This window comes from Coturnix japonica, chromosome Z (genome assembly GCF_054131305.1).
Source record: "Coturnix japonica strain WE chromosome Z, WE-NBRP24, whole genome shotgun sequence".
NCBI classification, from domain to species: domain Eukaryota; kingdom Metazoa; phylum Chordata; class Aves; order Galliformes; family Phasianidae; genus Coturnix; species Coturnix japonica.
The window spans coordinates 12,569,505-12,588,867 of NC_140702.1; the positions used below are offsets into that span (position 1 = coordinate 12,569,505).

At 40.2% G+C, this 19,363-nt stretch overlaps 1 protein-coding gene across 3 annotated transcripts in view; it reads left to right on the forward strand.

Annotated features, from left to right (window-relative positions):
• SVEP1 (sushi, von Willebrand factor type A, EGF and pentraxin domain containing 1) overlaps positions 1-19,363 on the forward strand; it is a 115,832-nt gene that overhangs the window by 25,949 nt on the left and 70,520 nt on the right. For all 3 annotated transcript variants that reach the window (XM_015849871.3, XM_015849872.3, XM_085530196.1), the window contains exons 4-5: positions 16,981-17,139; positions 17,355-17,534. In XM_015849871.3, the coding sequence (XP_015705357.2) occupies positions 16,981-17,139; positions 17,355-17,534 (339 nt within the window). The remainder of the gene's footprint in view (positions 1-16,980; positions 17,140-17,354; positions 17,535-19,363) is intronic.

Consider the following 19,363-nt stretch of genomic DNA (forward strand, 5'->3'; position numbering starts at 1 on the left):
CATTGTAACCTTCTACTTGTGATACAGAAAATGTTCTTAAAGCCCAGTGTGTATGAAGTGATAGCAGGTTTGCTCAATTACTGAAGTGTTTCTTAATAGCAACATAAGCCTCTCAACTGCTTTCCCTATGCATTTGGAAAGAAACAGTAGCAAAGCAATTTTATATATATATATTTTTAAGTAAAAAAGTGTATAAATAAAAGTAGAGAGAGAATAGTGAATTTGAGATTGTATATCTTTCATTAGGGATCTAACTATTCTCAGCTGAGATGGGGCAGATCACACTTGCTTGGGCATTACCTTTGTTTTGATGGAAGATTGCTCTTCTTTTTAAGATACATGAGCCTCATCATTTCCAAAGTGGAATTTAATCCATCTACAATCCTTTTGAAAAAAACTGTTTATGTCAGACACTGGGCTTTATAACTGTTGCAGAAATGTGAGAATGTTAACATCTTACCAGTGACTTTGCTTGCGCAACTATGAGAATAGAGTTTTTATTGATCAATTTGCTACAAGATTTCTCAGTGGGGAAAAAAAAAAACAAAAACGTCTGCAGCTACCCCTGTTTTATAGCTGTATACAGAGATTTTATAAGGTCATGGAAGTGAATGGTAGTATTACCAGTAATGTCAATGAAGTTTGGATCTAGTCCCTCTAAGGACTGAGTGACTTATTTTTTTCTCTTCTTTGGCCCTTATGTACCAATTTATATGCATCTTGCTTTCCAAAAGTAAGATGGTCGTGTAATGTAGTACCTAGCGTGGACAATGGTTTTTCATTGGTAAAGAATTTGCATAATTCTGCATCATGTAGCTTGTTTCCTTTGCATTTTAAACTGAACTGTAGCAGGGAAACATAACTTAACTTTTAAATTCTTTAAAAGCTAATCTGTTGGGTAAAGCTGAAGACCTTCTACTGACCAGAAAAAAACAGAGGTGTAATTTTCAGGTTTGCACACAGTATTAAAAATCTGTCATCCTGTCCCAGTATTTGTTGTCTGAGGCTTTAGGAGAAAAAAAGTTTCAGTGCCAAAACAGACTTTCTTTTGTTTAAGTACAGACCTATTTCTGAAATAGATGTGAGAGAACATTGGGAGGTGACACACAATTTACCCTTCTTTTCTCTTCTCTTGGAAATGGCTTTTCCTGGTCACCTTGGAATGTCAGGCAAATAAAGCCTCTGGCCAAAGTTCATATGTGCAATTAGAGGAGGAAAAGCTGCCATCTGGAGGCTTGAGAGGAGCAGAAGCCATGCTCTGAATAGAAATAGATGCTGACATAGAAATGAAGTCCAGCTTTCTGTGCTGACCCAACTTGAGCTGCTTCTAGAGTGCTCAAGCTGCCCTCTGGCCCCTGTATAGTCATTGCAGGTGGCCATTGTAACAAGGGCTGCAAGTGTAAATACAGTACAGGTCATTTCAGCCTTTTGTGAGGTGATTGTGAAAGCTTTCATCTTAAGCCTGCACATGGCCTTCAGTCTATAGGCAGGATAAAAAGCAGGCTGTCTTATGTCCAGTATGATTTTATGTGGTTGGAGCTTTTATGATCAAAAGGATCCTTCTCCAGTTGTGTACTCCAAGATTAAAAGATGGTTCACAAACTTTGTGTTGACTGTCTTTGATTGCCTGAAAAATTCATCAGCCTCCACATTTTGACACAGTTTAGGCATGTACAGTTCTAACGTAGGGCTTTGGTAAGCCTCTGGCTGGTCTTGTAGATTTGAGAATCACCTCTAAGCAGGATTAGGACTTGCACCATGTCAGACCCTTATTGGAATATTTAAAAGATTTTTATTGCAACATTATTCTGTTACCTATACAGGTTACATGGTCTCGTCTTGCCTTAAACACCTTTTCAGAATCACATGGCCAAGAAGTTTTCACGGACACAAACACATGGACACATATTGCTGAAGTTGTGCCAGTCTTGCAGATGGAAAGCAGATATGTCAGCATTCTGCAAGCCTTTAAGTAGTTTGTATCTCAGAGCAGGAAAAAATGAACATTCCTGAAAGAACACAGTAAAGATAAAGGAAGATGGCAGTATACAGCAAAGATTGTTCATTGCTGAAATGAGGAGAGGGATTAAAAGACTTAGAATTTGATTAACTATTTTGTCCCTAGTGTCTCCCAGCTTTAGGTACTTAAAACATTCCCAGGGATTAATTTGTGCTATAGTTAACACATAAGGTTTGGCCTCTGTATTTATGCCTGTGAAGTTGTGACAAGGTGTTGGAATTCCTAATGTCATCAAGTTGTTCTCGAAGCCTTGTCAAAGCTGATTCACCTAACCAGACTGGAGCATAGTTTATAATGTGACAAAATCAGGCAGTCACTGTGTCTCTGCATCTCTAATTTGGTGAATTGTACATGCCTCATTCATCACTCAGTCAAAAGGTGATATAGACATTCCTACTAATACCTTTTCTCTGTTTGACTACGAGCCCCATAAGAGAGGATAATGCAGTAGCAAGGAGGGACAGGATGGCTTTCCTCTTCTGTCCTCTCTTTGTCTTCTGGAGCTGTGCTTTGGACTTCTTCCTGTTCTGCCCATTCTCTGTTTCTTCAGTCATGGGAGCCGAGCAGTACATCACACTCCAACAAAGGCAGTGAGCAGCAGGGAGATTGTTTTGCAAAAAAGACCATGATGAAAAGGGGATTAAAACCCACTCGACATGGAGCAAGGTTAGGGCAAGTAGGCTGCAGGCACGTTATAGAATTAATGTGTCAGATACTCAGCAGTCAGGATGGGTGGGAACAGTTTGATCATCTGTACTGTAGGCAGCCTTGTTTTCTTCTGTCACCCTAAAATCTACTGCAGGTGACCAAACCTTCTCACACAGAAGTGGTGCAGACTGTATGGAATAGTGTGGTGGAGTCTTTTGGGAGTGAGAAGGCAGCAACACAGATCAGTTTCATCAAACAGGAAATTGATTTCTGCTGGCTTTGTTGGTGTTTTGCTGAAAACAGAGATCAGGACTCTCTACAAAAATGGGAGCCTCTTCAGGCCAAAACCCTAGGGGTTCATTTGTTACCACACAAAACAAAGCCAGACCAACAACTCATACTTCCAGTGCAGATGTTTTAGCTGGTCTCACATCTGAAGGTAGTGTGAGCAGTTAATTTTTATCTACCCAATCTGCTTTTTTTTCTCTTTTCATTCCAAATTAAAAAGTGTTTTCCTCTGTTATTCTCTTCCACAAGAATGAGAAGAATGAATGGATCTGTTAATGGTGGGAAGCTGAGGAAGATTAATGTTACAGAAGTTGGTATAATGTTGTTAGCTATGTAATCTAATTGTAGTCTTGTGGTTTGGTTACCGTGTGAAACTGATGGGTTTGAAAGAGAAAACATCATGAAGTACTACATTTTTATTGTACATTATGAATGGCAAAATCTCAATCTGTGTAGGTGTGTGTGCAGCTGTATTGATTTTATGAAAAGCTGAATGCTTTTGTGACAGCTGAAATCTGACTCCTTCTCCTGGCAGTGAGGCAAATCTGCAAGTTTTATTGTTTTGTTGTTTTTTCTTTTCTCCGTGACAGCAAAAGAAACATTCTGAGGAAAGCTAAAAAATAAGTGAATCTGAAACCCATAAAGTTCAAGCAAAGGGTGTTCCCTTATAAATGCCATAGTAAACACCCATGCCAAGCTTCCATCTACTTGTGGTGTGTGGTTTGTTTCTCAGAGAATGCCAGCAGATAAAATACAAGAATGTTTCCTACATTGTGGCTGTTAATTCTGCATGTTCTTTTTTTTTCACAGGGATTGCTGCTGTTAGTTCCAGTCTGTTTGCTGGCCTGTGGTGAACAGAATAGTGCATAGCATAACACTTCTGTTCATGAATTCAGACTTACCTTCAGCTCTTTTTTTTATGGTTTTATGACAGAAGAGTGTTTACTGTGTTCCGACTCTCCTGGAAATATTCTTGTCTGAAAATTCACACAGGCAGTAATAAAAACTCTATCCAGAGACAGGAAACATCAGTATTCCATGGAATATAAAAACACTAAGATCTACGTGGGCTAGGGACACTCTTAAGCTGCATTAATTTAAAGAAATGTATTTATATTCCATGTTTAATGTCTGTATAAAAACCCTAGGGGCTTTGGAGGTGATTGTTGGCCTCTTCCTATGCTTTCTCTGCCTGTCCCACATTTCTCACTTTGCCCATCTGCTGACTGAAGCATGCCTGGGAACTTCAGCCTGTTAAAATTTGCTGCAATAGCTTTAACATAATGGAAGACAAGCCCAGAGCATGTTACTGTAGGGGATCTCTAGTTCCTTTGTATGCAGCAGGCAACTAGTTTAAATCTCCTGCATCTTTTTGGCCTCTAAATAATGGTGGTGTCTTAGTCCTCAACTCAGGGGGTTTGCTGCAGAAGTTTCTTTTCTGAGTAACTCAGTTCACAGAACTAGAGTGGGAGGCTGGATATCCTTATTCTCAGAAGTCTTGATGTCCATGTAGAACCTAAGGAAAATTAGATAAACGTCATGGTTATTCATCAGAATTGCTGTGTATAGTTGAATGGGTGTTTCTTTTAGACATCTATTAATACCTAAAAATGCTCTTGCCCTCTAGTCCTATTTCTTTTGTCAGTTTGGTAAAGAATATTGCCTTCTGAAATGCAAATATTTTATTTCCTTCTTTTCAGAATCTAAGATGTAGCTCAGTGTAGTTCGGAACAAATTATACAATCACTTGCAATCCCTTTCTCTTTAGCTTTTATGCTGTTGTGAACTGTAGAGGAATTAAACACTTATGTACAATTTTATTCTCTTTTATTGCTGAATAGGAATTCAAGATACACAGCTTTGCAAAATACAATAGCATTTTAAAAACTGGGTGTTTCTGTGAGTATCCATACTTTTCCTAGTGTGCTAAATACAGAAGTCTCCTCTTGTCATGGCACAGGAGTACACAGGAGCAAGGATACCTGGTATTCATTAGTGTCTGGATTTCAGCAATACGAGCAGCCATGTTCCTGTTCACCTAAAGCTTCTTGAAGTGAGTAGCCCCCCTTGAGCCCAGGGTTCAAACCCAGAAGAAGAGAAATAATGTGACCACAGGAAATCTGACTGGGAGAGGGCCTCAGACAGTGAGGTATGTTGTGTAGCTGAGGGTTACTTTGATTTCTGTCTATTCCAGTACACAGCAGTGATGCTGTTTTCCTTATCCACAATAATAGCGATCTAAGGCTATGTACCACTGGCGTTTCCCCAGAAGCAGTAGTGGGCATTCTGTGGCCCCAAGAACAATTTGTATGGCCCTCAGTTCTAACCTAAAAATTAGGTCTTGCGCTCATCCAAACTTACAGATTGGCTCCTATTTCCACTCACCCAATAAACTTTTCACCAACATTGAGCAGTATTTCAACAGCAGCCTCTCACTGTCAGAGCAAGAAGGCAGTCAGCACCCTGAGAATGTGAGGGACCTCTTCCTGTCTTTTTGTCCCACCCCTTATTACCTGTCCTTCAAGATGCACAAGATGGATGACAGCAGTTACATGTCTGGTTTTTGCCTCTGAGACTGAAAAGCAGCCTAGTGCTAAAGGTAGTAAGTCCACAGTCTGTGACTGGTCCTTCACAAAGCTGACTGTAAGGTCTTATTCACCCCCACTGATGTTAGCAATTGATTTATTTGTGTTACTTTTAGGGTCACATTAGGGAGGATTCCTACACTGAAATAATAATTGCAGTGCCTTGTGCATTCCTCAGCCTAAGAGGTAGTTTGTCATCTGTTGCTTGCATCTGTCAACTGTTTACATTCTGCAGAAGTGCAAGAAGTTAATGCAGAACACTGAGCTCAAATTCAAAAAACAGTGGGGTATTTGTCAACAGTATGAATTATTTTGTGAACTTATCTAATTAGAATAAAGTGCTGTTTAGAAATAGATTTTCTATTTTGCTATCAGTGGTTTAATAGCTCTAAGTCTTATTAGTTCTGTTAAGCAGCAGTTTATCATTGTTACCCATTTTCTTTGCTTCAGATTGCAGTTTCGAATGTTTTCATTCTCATTCTCCATCCCTGCAGATGTAAGTAGCCTTGTTTGTGGCTGAATAAAGATCAATAAAGGATGTGCATTTCAAATGGGAAATAGGGCCAGAAGTGTGGTCCACCAGAAGTGTAGACCAGATACTTTTATTCCTAAAACATTCCAATGACCTTGCAGTCCTTTAGAAAGTGAGCGAGTGATTCTGCATCTTCAAGGTAGTACAAAGTACAAACACCCTTGAAACTGAGAAGAAACTGAAGTGCACCACAGAGCTTGATTTCACTTTCATGTGCAGAGACACTGAGTATCAGACGGTTCCTGAAAGAACCTGACTCCTTTTCTGGCAGCAACAGCAGGCTGACAGGTTCTTATAAACAACTCAGTTTCAGCAGAACCTCCAGGTGTTACAGGTTGCTACTTAGGAATATCTGGTAGGCGCTGATAGCATGGAAGGCTATTCTGAAAACATAAACTTTTTTACCCAGATATTTCTGTTCTGTGGGAGAACTCCTCTGCACTGGAGAGGGCAAAGTCTTTCCAGAGTGGCTAAGAAACAGAGACCAGGCTACTGTGCTCTGGGGTGGGAGGTGCAATGGTGCTATTCAGGAATGTTTCCATGGAACAAAGCTTTGTGAGATGGAGGACTGTGCAACACAGAGCATTAAGTTTTTTGCTTTGGTTTGGTTTTAATAGCTTTTGTGGAGTTAAAGCATTCTTGGTTGTCAGGGCACATTTCTTCAGTTCAGATCTGAGGTAACCCTTTTGCATGCAGCTGACTGCTTCAGCAAGAGTCCTTAAGGAAGAACTTTGTTTCTGTCTTACAAAGAAATAAGAAGGGAGAGGGACATGGAAAATTGGGGGAACCAGAATGAGAAGCCATCTCTTCTCTGAATATTTTCTGAGCATGCAGCAGCTAATACTGACCAGATTGATCTGGTTGTTCTCCAGCACTTTCACATTCCGCAAACAAAACTCTTATTTTTATCTGCATAGTTCAGATCATTTTAAAAGAATTCAGGGGTCCTGTCAGTTTTCCTAAGAATTCTGTGTAAGGAATGGACAGTGGGATTTGTGGTATTTTTCACAGTAAACCGTGGGTATCCATAATGATTCCAGGAATTTAGTAGAAACTCTGACATGAAGATTACAGCACTTTACTGAACTCTACACAGGGATAGCTGGGGTAGTTTCACAATATGTGAAAAAATAATTGGCAAAAACACCACTTTTTATTGTCTGATTATTGGCCTGAGCCATTACATGTGCTTCAGCTCTCATAAGTTAACCAAAAACTGTCTGACTCTCACCCCAGGCTGCTAAGTAAATAAACATGGAATTAGTGGCATATGTTCCCCATCTGCACAGTCATGTGCTGTATCTTCAGTGCTCAGAAGTGTTACTTAATAGGAGTATAATCACTGTTGTTGAAAAGTATATTTAAATGATAAAAATAAAGAGATGTGGAAAGCAGGCCAAATTTGGCACCTTATGCAGTAGTGACAGTTTATTGAAGGTCTGGCCGAAATGGCTTTACTTTCCTGTTTATAATAGCTTTCACTTGATGCATTCTCCCCCTGTGATTCAGCAACTGGAGCTGTGCCGATCCGCAGAGAAAGGAGACAGAAATAGGTGTATATTTTTTTCTTTGTAATCTTAGGCAGCAGCCACCACTGGAAGAGGGTGCTGGAGGCAGCAGTAGCTGTAGAACATTTCAGATTAGACTAGTAAGACAATTCAGGTCTTTACCAGAGCCTGTTAATGTTTTGCTGGATTAAATCTGCAGTTTCTGCTTGAAGGAGGAGGAAAGCTGAAGATGTGGTGTCTCCAACTCCTCTAGGACCCTCCATATGGATTGCTGCTCTTAAGAAAGCCAGTATGAACATCCAGTTTGAACAGAGAATTATTTTTTAGTTACACTCTTAAGTCCCAAGATTATCTAAACACAAATGTGTCAGTTTCTGAGCAGGCGAGCACGATGGAGAATGGGTTTTTTAACCACCAAAGATGTTCTCTTCTACAGAAACATACCAGTACTGTGAAACCTGGGTAAACTGATAGAGGATGAAGTGAGTTTTCTCCCCACATCTGATTTGAATCCCACGCTGCAAATATTTCTTGGCTGTCCTTTTTTTCTTTCCTGGCCCCGAACCCTCTCTGTCAACAAAAGCAAAAAGGAGAGTTGTTGGATACATTTTACAATGGTTAGATCCAAATCTAGAAAAAACTGAGCTTCTTTTGCTTTCAGACCAGATACTACATTTATGAATCAGTTGTCATCTGTGCATAGCACAAAACTAAATGAAATGTGTTTGTTTCCTTTAATAGAATTCGGTTTATTTCAGCCTCTTTGTATTTTTCTGCAGATCTGTAACAGCAAAAATGCATCTTCATACATTAAAATGGTTTAAAAAAGAAAAAAAAAAAAAAAAGTGCACTAAAGACAGGATGGTGATTTTCCTTTTCAGTGTTTATTCATTTAAATAGTAGGAAGCTATCCAGAGATCCAGGGCTCTTGGAACAGGAGTATTTGCAGTAGCATGTGCTCACACATCAGCGGTGATAAAGGTTACTGAGGAATGTGTGTCTGTGATTATGAGGACTGTGTCCAGAGAGGCCTGCTTTAGAGTAGTTCTGTTCAGAGCAAAGAATTTTCAGAAATGCTTGTATCTACCCTTTTAAGTCTGATTGTATGCAGAGTTTTGGACACAGAAACTTCATTTGCACATAATTAATTTCATAAATAATCCTCATTTGCATGGTAAACTTTATGCAATCAAATGTAACTTCTCAGACCTTTTAGTACCTCTGGTGTTGACCATACAGTTCTAACATGGCGTATGTTAGAAATATGTGATGGCATAAGGACGTAAATCATTGTCTAAGCTCAGAAGAATTGTCATGGTCTGGTACTCATACTTAGCAGTCATGTTCACGTTTGCTTTTTGTGTGTCCTCCAAAAGCATCAGTGATGTCTGTGCAAATGGCAAACTTATAAGCATGGTCTGAAATGGCACTGAGATCTCAATCAAAAGAGCTTAATTTTATTACACAAATGTCATTTCTGTGTGTAGTTAACCAGCAAAGTTCTGTATTTCACCACTGGCTCTACATTATCTTTGTGATCATAAGCTCACATTTTTCTTTCAGTAGAAAGTAGTGTTCTGGCCCTTCACTAAATGCTGTCTTCCATGACTGCTAAATCAAAGCTGCCTCAGTTCAAGTAGTCATGCTGGTGACTGCTACACACTCAGACCCCAAGCCTACCCAGGGATGCTGTGGCCCACAGCCAGACCTCCCTGTGGAAGATCTTTGCAGGCATTATAGTTTCTACAGGGTATGATACAGCTTTCAAGCTTTTATTCTTCAACAGGGAGATTGTTCCTACAAACCATTTATGCTTAGGATGCTGAGATGTGATGCTCACTCAAAGGACTGTATTTCCTTTTAGATAAGTTTCCCATTCTTGTGCCCTGTGGGAGTGCATCCAAGATTCTCATTGTGTGCAGGTTACTTCTGCTGAGAGCTGGAGCTAGGTCATCCCAAATTTCATTCTCAGTTCTGAAACCTACCTGGGTGTGCAGTGTTGAATTTTTGATGTCTTTAAACTCAATGAAAAGTTTTAATTCAATTTGTCCTTTCTCTGTTTTGATGCGTAAAAATAGCTGAACTTAGGACTTGATTCAGCCCACTGCCTCAGTTAAGGGAAGTTTGTAAATCGAATAGAGCAAAATACATCAAAAAATAATGGAGAAGACATCTAGCTTGTTAAAGTGCTGATCACATGTCTGTGAGAAGGAATACTTAGGAACCCTGACAAAGAGCAGATGGATGAACAGGTTCAGCTCTGTCTAAAATTAATGCAGAGCATATGCCAGGAGGTATTAAAGAGTTGGAGAACATGCTGGGACTTATTAGAAATCCTTCTCTGATCCATACACTTAAAGGTGAGCACAGGGTTTTTGCAGTCATACATATCAAGCGTTTAACTAAAGCTACTTCCTCACATATTTCTTGTAATCCTTGCATGCTTCTGGCTCATGTTTTTTATGACACCATACATGTTGCATACTACAGAAAAGAGGATTAGAGTATCTGACAAAGATTTAATTTTTTTCTCTTCAGCTTTCCAAATACATGTCATGGGCACAAAGTGCCTGTTCTGACATAGCTGCCATATACTGCCATATAAGAGATTTAAAAACAAAAACCCTTCCCACATAACTTAAATGTGACAACAAAAGCTACAAGCCTTTGAGAAGCAAACTTTAAGATCTTCGTGTGTAGGTCCTGAGAGGTTTATTTCAGTGTATAGTGCAGACCATTTTTCTGCATATGAGTAAGATGGGCAGAAGGAAGGGATGCCATCCAGAGAGACCTTGATAAATTTGAAAGGTGGGCCCTTGTGAAACTAATGATGTTCAGCAAAGTAGAGTGCAACGTTTTGCACTTGGGTTGAGGTAATTCTAGATACATATGCAAACTGGGAGAAGAACTTTAGAGTAGCCCTGCCAAGAAGGTTCTGATTGGTGAAGTTCTGAACATGAACCAGTAGTGTGCGCTTGCAGCCTGCGAGGTCAGTGGGCTGCATCAAAACAGGTGACCAGCAGGGTGAGGGAGGTGATTGTCCCCCTCTCCTCTGCCCTCATGAAGAAGACTACATATCCCAGAGAACAACAGGAGTAACAATAAGTCACGGGACCAGGACTCTATATAATCTCGTTCCCAGGCTGGAGTGCCCTCCTTCTTCTCTCGAACTTCTCGGAGAGTGGGAAGCGTTCCAGCCATGTCGCCTAGAGTTCACAGTAGGCCTCTCGGTTTTCGGAGACTCTCTCTCTCTGTTTCGTTCGATTTGTTAGCCTTAATTATATTATATTGTGTTATCTTGTATTTCGATATCATATTTAGTAAAATAAGTTTTTCCTCCTTAGATTGTCGCTGTTTTATCCCAGTTGGAGTACTGTGTTCAGGTCTGAGGCTCCTAACACTGGAAAGATGTGGAGCTTTTGGAGAGGGTCCAGGGGAGGGACAGGAGGATGATCAAAGGGCTAGGACACCTCCCCTGTGTAGACAGTGCTTCCAGTACTTATAAGAAGATTATGAGCAGGAGGGACTTGACAAGGGGAAGTGATTTTAAACTAAAGGAGGGAAGATGTAGATGTTATTGAGAGGTTTTTCACTGATCTAGTACTTTGTCTAGTGGCTGGCAAGCCTGCCTGTTGCAAGGAGTTTGGAACGTGATGATCCCTGAGATCCTCCAGCTCAAACCATTCTGCAGTTCTGTGAAGTTTCTGGTGTGAAATGGAGATTTATATTCCCTCTGTGAAGGTTGAATTGCAGACCAAAGCAGCTGCTTCCTGCATATTTTATTTTGCAAGCCACTGTCGTGGGACATAAGTCCCTTCATTCCCATTGCTTCTTCTAAAAGGTGTGCTGGGGCCCTAGGCAAATTTGACTACACAGCATTTTGTCGTGACAAGAAGTGAAGATACCAGTGTTCAAAGATACAATGCATGGTAATATACTTCTTTAAATTCTTTATACTAGATTCCTTGTGAAAGTTTAGACTTCTGTTTAGAAAAATAGCAGAGCTGAATGGTGAGGCCCATTCATGGTGCTCGATTTATACCATGAATAATGTGAAATACTGCTTCAAGCACCTGTTCCATGCACATGAAAGTCAGGAAGACATCTTTTCTATTTTTCCAATTTCTTTTGATATTGCCAAGGCACAAGAATCTTGCATTCAAGCTGTAGTTCTTCTCCTCCAAAGTCATAAATGTGAGTTAATTTGAGTTCTTGCTTCTCCTGATGTTATGGACTATAATCAGAGTAGTTCTAGGCACGTACTGAATATTCGCTATAGCTTCCAATGAGTGAATAAAAATGCAAGACCTTGTTTGCCAGGTCAAAGATCCACATTAACAAAAATATTCCCTCCATGTATGTTCAGTTAAAAAAAAAGGGCTGAGGCAACAGGAGAAGAATCAAATACAAACATCCAGTGATCACTGTTGAGAGATCTTGTGACATATGACTTTATCACTTTTAATAAATGACTAAACTGAAACTGTAGTAGATGTTCATGAAATGATCTGAGACAAATTTGCCATTTTGTTATGCTGAAGGCATATCCATGTAATCAGTGTCATAAAAGTAATTGCAGTGATATAAAACCAATTTAATTAAGTGGAGAACTAGGCTTTTTTCATTTTGGAAGTTTGGAGATTGAGTTAAACCCATTTCTATATTTGTGATTTGCATCAAAGTATCATTTCATTTAAGCTTTACATGTATGAGGAAAAATGAGAACTACAGCCTACAGTCAGCTCCATAGCAGTGTACAAATGGAGCTCAGGTTGATGCAGGAGAGAACAGGATATTGCTTAACTGATTCCTGCCATATCCTCAGGAGATAAACCTTTAATCATATCCTTCATTAGCATCAGCTATGGAAAGAACAGCTCATGCTGGAGATTACTGAATAAATGTAGTTAGTGGGAGAAATTAGGAATTGAAAGAAATAGGAAATCCCTCAAATTAATCTTCGAAATACATGGAGTTCATCTCTCTTCTCTCTTATACTGGGATAAATCAAGAATAATTCCATTTCAGTGACTTAGATATGCTAGCGTAATTAGAGAAGAAATTGAGCTTGCCTGCACTCCCAGGATTTTAAGATTTACATTTTTATGCAGAATTATTTGCCTTTAAAATTTGCACTAATGCATTCAGGGGAAGAATACACATTTCCTTCAGTCCCAGCTGTAGTCTTCATACCATTCAATGCCAGTTGACTTAAGTTTGCCACTGCATTAGTATTTGCAGTTTAAAACCAATGGGATAATGCATGTTAAGTGTTCAGTGAATCTCTGAAACATACTTTGTTTTGTGTTGTCGTTTTTACAGTGCTAAATTCTTGCTTGAGGATTAAAATATCACACTGGTCATCTGTATGCAGGCAGAGCAGAATTAATATTAATTTGAAATTCTCTTCTGTTTTCTGTTGTTGTTTTTGCTGTAGACTTTCCGCATCCATTGTTCAGGTTCAGGCAATGTTTTCACCTGTTTTTATGCTGTCCATACATATGCATTGACTGAAGTATTCTTATTCCTACCCTGTGTCATATTTGCTTTCTGCTGATGCATTTCTACATGCAACTTAATGTTTTTCTTGTCAGATAAGTAAGAAAGTACATTCCATTGTTAGCTTGAGAACACATCATACCCTATTGTATTCAAAGCCAAGAAAGTGCTAGATTTATTTTTTTTTTTTCCTTTTCAGTTAGTTGTATACCCCAGGAGAGCTTAACTGAGGAGGATAATACAGGAGGCATGCTGAAGTAAGCATGTATTATTTCACTTTCATTTGCTATTAATGCACTGTCATTACCATGGACACTAGAATCTGAATGAGTGTTGTTGGTGAATATCTCCCATGTTATGGAAGCAGATTGGTGTTGAAGGCAACTTCAGTGTGAGCCACCTTTGTGTGCTTGGAAGGCTTGGGACCTGTGCTTATTTGAGTTATCACACCAGTCCCTGCTACCAGATATACTTTCATTCCTGTAAAAAAAAAATTGTTTTTACAAATTATTGCTGGAGAAAATGATCTCTCCCTGTAGGTAACTGTGTGGGTATAGAAGACAAATCAGGGAGAGCAGAATGCTGGTCCAAATTTTGCAGAATCTGACACAACTTGATTCTTTGACAAGACCTCGGAGCAGCATGTGTGATCCCTCATGGCTGGGACAATGTGTTCTTCAGATGCAGTTTTTTCTTGCTTGTGAATGCATCGTTGTGTATGGACTCAGGCCATGATCCTGTGCATGGAGGACATGGTCTTCAGGCCAGCTGAATCAGGTGTGGGCAAGTCCAGTCTGCAGCAAGCAGATGTACCTCTGATCTTCCACAGCTGAGTGTGAGTGGTTTCAGCTTAAACTACGGCCAGACTTACTTATGTGGCTGTGATGGAAATGCACAAAATGAATACAGGTCAGGGTGCTTGTGCTTCATATTTAAACCAATGAGTGTAGCTCAGGTGGAGTTTGAAAGCTGAATATGTCAAGGGGAGATGGGGAGGGTCAGTGAGCAATTTAGAGACTGAGGCATGGAGAAACTACATAAAAAGCCAAGGTAAGGTATAGTTCAGCTTTCTAAAAATGCAGTAGCAAGCAAATTGAAAATGAATCAGGGTATTTGGAGAACTCATCTGTCCAAGTACAGACCTTAGTAACAACGTCAACGGTATTATTTAACTCCTGTGTCTTCATTGGCAAGAGCTAATTGCAAGTGTAATTTCAGAACAAACCATTTGTGTCAAAGCCAGTCTGACTCAAAGCTGTAAGCAGGCTTGGTTTTCAAAAGTGCCCACATTGTAGTATAGATACCTATTTTCATCCTATAGCTCTCCAAACAGAATTAGAAAAGATCTTCTACTTCTTCATCTGAGATGACCTGAAATGCAGAGAGAAGATTTCTACACAAAAGAGAGGAAGGAAACGATAACTTTCCAAGAGGAATATCTTCAATAGGGAAAGTGGGTAAAATATATGAAGGAGATTTTTTATTTATTTTTTTTTAATTTTCAAAAGTCACAGTCCCAAATGAAAAATGAAATTCTAATCATATACTTCTATCCTGTTTCCCTCCTTTGCATTTCAGCAGTACATACACCATCTACTGTGTAGGTGTTTTCATTGTCTTTTTAAAAGTGTATGTTAAATGCATGTAGCTTGAAGCCAATCTGCAACACCCAACGTCACCACTTAACTGGTAACCACTTCGATTGCTTTCTTGAAAATAGAATTGCATATTTTTCAGAAAATGAAACAGCAATATTATCTCTGGAAGCCATTCAAAAGACAGTGCTTTTCTTGGAAAGAAATGCTAACTGTTCATACAGGTTGATTTTTAAAGACCCTAAAATTTGACTGAGGAAAATTGAGTATTGCTTGGCAAGCCTCAGGAAAGGAGGCAAGGGTTTCTTTTGTGCTTTTGTGGAGAGGGGGGGCAAGGGGGGGTACGTTTTTTCAGTTGCCAAGAAAGTAGTAAGCTGTTTTCTTACCTTACTGCATAAGGTGGAAAACCAGGGGTCATGTATGGTTGGGCACAATAAGCTGAGAGCAACTGAGCCAAGCTTTCGTTTGCCCTGTGCAGGTCTCTGCACTATGCAGAGCTACATCAGATAGTACAAAGTATGCTGAGGGCAGGAAATGGGATGGTTTACTTTCAGTCTGCATGGAAAAGTATGGCCAATAGAAAAAATGTACAGATAATAAAGCTACTATTGTATAATTTACTCAGAATTCTTGCTAAGCTTTCATAAAATCACTGAGTCATTGAGGGATGGAAAGACCTCTAAAATCATCTTTAGCACCACATCTGCATGCTTCTTGAACACCTCTGGGGACAGTGACTCAACACACCTCTCTCAGCATCCCATTCCAGTGCATCGCCAGTCTGTTGGAGAATTTTTTCCTGGTATCCGGTCTCAACCTCCACTGGTGCAACTTGAGGCCACTCCTTCTCATTCTAGTGCTAGTTTCCCAGGAGAAGAGACTGACCAGCACCTCACCACAACCTCCAGTCAGGGAATTCTGGAGAGCAATAAGATCTCCCCCAAGCCTCATTGTTCACCAAACGGAACAATCCCACTTTCCTCAGCCACTCCTCTTGAGACCTGTGCTCCAGTCCCATCACCAACTTCAGTACCTTTCTTTGGACATGCTCCAGGGCCTCAATGTCTTTCTCATAATGAGGGCCCAAAACTGAACACAGTGCTCTCCTTAGCAGAGCTGGGTTCAGGGAGATGGTCACCTCCCTGCTTCTGCTGGCTGCACTGTTTCTCATATAAGCCAGGATGCCATTGGCCTTCTTGGCAAACTAGACACACCTTTGGCTTATATCTAGCCAAGTGTCTATCAACACCCCCTGTTCCTTTTCTTCAGTACAGTCTTCCTGCCACTCTGTTCCAAGCCTGTAGTGTTGCTTGATGTTGTTGTGACTAAATAAAGCATTGGACCTGGCACTTGGTCTTGCTGAACTTCACCCTACTGGTCTCAGCCTAGCTATCCAACCTGTCCAGATTCCTCTTTAGTGATTCCTTTCCTCAGATAAGTCAACGGACCTTTTTTTTCAGGTGTCAGACTCATGAATCAGTACTTTATCAGCACTTGGTGATGTCTCCCCTGTTCTCTGATCTGCTTTGTGAAATAAATGAGGATAATTGTTGTAGGTTCCTGAAGAATAGAATTCAAAGCAGAGAAAGAGATATAGTGCTCAGACTTATCCAGCCTTCTTGAAGTTCTCAAATGTGAGGTCACTTTTCCCTGTCCTTTTCCCCTGCCTCTGAAGATATGTAAGAAATCTCTTCAAGGCTTGTGCATGCCCATACACAGAGTTACGGATGTTAAATGGGGTGTAAATGACTGCCAAGGCTGCCAAGAGCAGTTAGTTTGATTAATTGCTTCATTGTGGTTTATACACTACCGAAAGCATGGTGTATAATTCATCTGTAAATCAAAATGTGTAAATCAAGGGCAGGGGTTTTGTGAACTTCTTTTGCTGTCTTGGTGCTAAGAATCTGCATGCATAAACTTCATGCTAGTTCTGAATGAATGTCACCTGAATTAATTTGGTACAGCTGTAAATCAGTGTCTTCAGAAAGTTAGTGAAGGTTTTATCAGTGAAGATCTGACTTGTCTTTTGGGATCAGGTACCTTTTGAAGGAGGTAATTCTTGGACATCATTGCAGTCCTCAAGCAGATCCTGGAGCAACCTTCGGGGAGTGGAGTTTAGTTCACCCTTTACAACACTGCAAGTACTGCAAGAAGATAACATTCTTGCCTTAAGTGACACAGGCTGTATGAAGGAAAACAGAAAAGCGTAAAAAAAATGTGAAGCAACACACTTGAAAAATGATGCCGGCTGTGAAATTGCATTTCATATCCTAAAACCCTTTCCTTGTTTTGTTTTGCTCAACAGCTTGTCCACCAGGAACATACAAGCCTGAGAGTTCACCAGGTGGAATAAGCACTTGTATCTCGTGTCCTGATGAGAATCATACTTCTCCACCAGGAAGCACCTCCATTGAGGACTGTGCATGCCAGGAGGGATATCATGCTGTAGGACAAACTTGTGAAGGTAAGTGTTTCTGGCCAGGGTTGGGACAGTTCCACTGTTCATCTTTGCACTATGAAAGACAAGTAAAATCGCATGCAGGACTTTATGTATCATTCCAATGCAGCAAAACTACCAAGATGCAAGTGGAGCTGGAAATGAAAAATACTTATTTCCTTCAGTAGGCTTTTACACTACAACTGGTGTCATAACTCTGTTGTGGTTGTTTAATTATTTAGTTGTTCACTGCCCTGAATTGAAGCCCCCTGAAAATGGTTACTTTGTCCAGAATGTCTGCAACAATTACTTCAATGCTGCCTGTGGGATCCGATGCAAAGCAGGATTTGATCTGGTGGGAAGCAGTATCCGGCTTTGTCAGCCAAATGGCCAGTGGTCTGGATCAGAGGCTACTTGCAGAGGTATGGATGTGTGCTTGCAAAGTCTTTTCCTGCAAGGTTAGTTTATTCTTAACAGTGGGTTACTCTGCTCATTAGATAGGAGGATGTGCAGATCTGCATCTATTACCTCTTAGTGGAAGCGTGCACTAAATGTTAAGTTCTACCCTAGTCATTCAGGCAATGCCATTTCTGCTGTGTGTGGGTACATGATTTTTCTTTAACTGGGAAACTGCCTGAAAAGTGAGGGAAAATCTGCCTTGAGATATTGTCTTAATATTGGGTCAATTTCCTTTGGAGTGTTGGAAGGGTGTACTTTTGCCTTTCTTGTGTCTCTCCATTGTCCTAAAGACTTCCCATTAAATACATTAAGAAATCCCACGTTTACACATACTGGATCTGCTCATCTCCATTCATTCAGAGTATAAAAGGGAGTGAGATCAAAGCCACAGTTTATAGCTGTCTTGTTAATCCCAGGAGTATTTTATTGCATAAATTAGGAAGGGGCATCGAAGGAAAATCCCTTGGCACTGCTTTGAATTTTGACATTAAATGTTCCTCAGTTGCTAGCTAAAATCTGCTCTGCTATTAGAAAGCATTCAATGCAGTTGTGTTTTGCAATTAACTGTGACCCATGAAGAAAGCCCTACAGAGTATGTAGTTAAGCCAGAAAAAATGTGTTAGGAGAAAACACAGAGCAAGCAGAATATGCTTTTGTTGTTGTCTTCGTTGACATTGTGGAAGTACTTCTTGATCCTGGAAAATGCCTGGTTGACAAGATTAGTTTGCATTTAAGACCTGAAACCATGACCAGAATAACATGGGCTCAGCTCCCAGTGTTCACCAGGGGCATACTGAAATACCAAAGAAATGTGAACATTGAAACACTGAGGAGACAGGAGCACTGCAGTTACACAGTCTATCAGAAGAGATTTAACAGGTGGTGGAAAGGAGTTGGGGAGCACCTTCCCTATAGGCATTAACATTGTTGGTTACCTCCTTAGTGCTCATAATTCATTTTGGCTTCATCAGTAATAACCACAGCTTGGTAGTACTTGCTTCCTCTAGAAGAGCTTCCTTGGAAGCAATGAAAGAGAAAGCCTCTGTTGCACAAAGCATATATGATTCAGCTAGTAAATGTCTTTCTTATTCACTGCAGTTCAGTTAGGATACAGCTTACTAGAAAGCGGCTCAAAAGCTCTAATTGTCACTAGCAAAATTAAAGTCTTAAGATCTTTTTTTATTCTCTTGAATACACTTTCTGGCAAGTCCCTCTGTACATGTCTGTGCATGAGGAGTAATATTTTCAAAGTGCAGACAGAAATAGTGGTAACAGAAAGATGTGTTAGATGTATCTGAGTGACTCTTTCTTTCGTATCCAGGGTTTTGCTGCACTCAGGCGCTCCTATAGCTTTAACAAAAGACATAATTTCATGGTGTATTTTTGTAGTGTTGAGGAGTTTGTAGCTAGTACCGTTTCTACAGATGATTGTATTTTAAGGACCACTCAGGATATCTGCCTGCTTATTAGTTTGAGGGAGTGCCCACACGCATGTCTGCTTGGAGGCATGTCCTGTCTCATCAGTATAAACAGTAAACAACTACTGGGAAGAGGAGAGAAAGTTGCCAAGTAGGCTTACTTTCAATTGCACTTGGAGAGGAGCTTGTGGTTTGCCTCCTACCAAGCAGCAGCAAGGATGGTTTTCTTGATAAAATCTGCATTCCAAGGGACAGAGAAGTCATCCACAGCTCTGAAGTTGTAGATCATGAGAGCTTGTCTACCGCCTGTAAGTCAACAGAAACTGTGTAAACAGTCCTAGGAAAACAACAGTTTAGGGAGCTGCAGCCTTCTT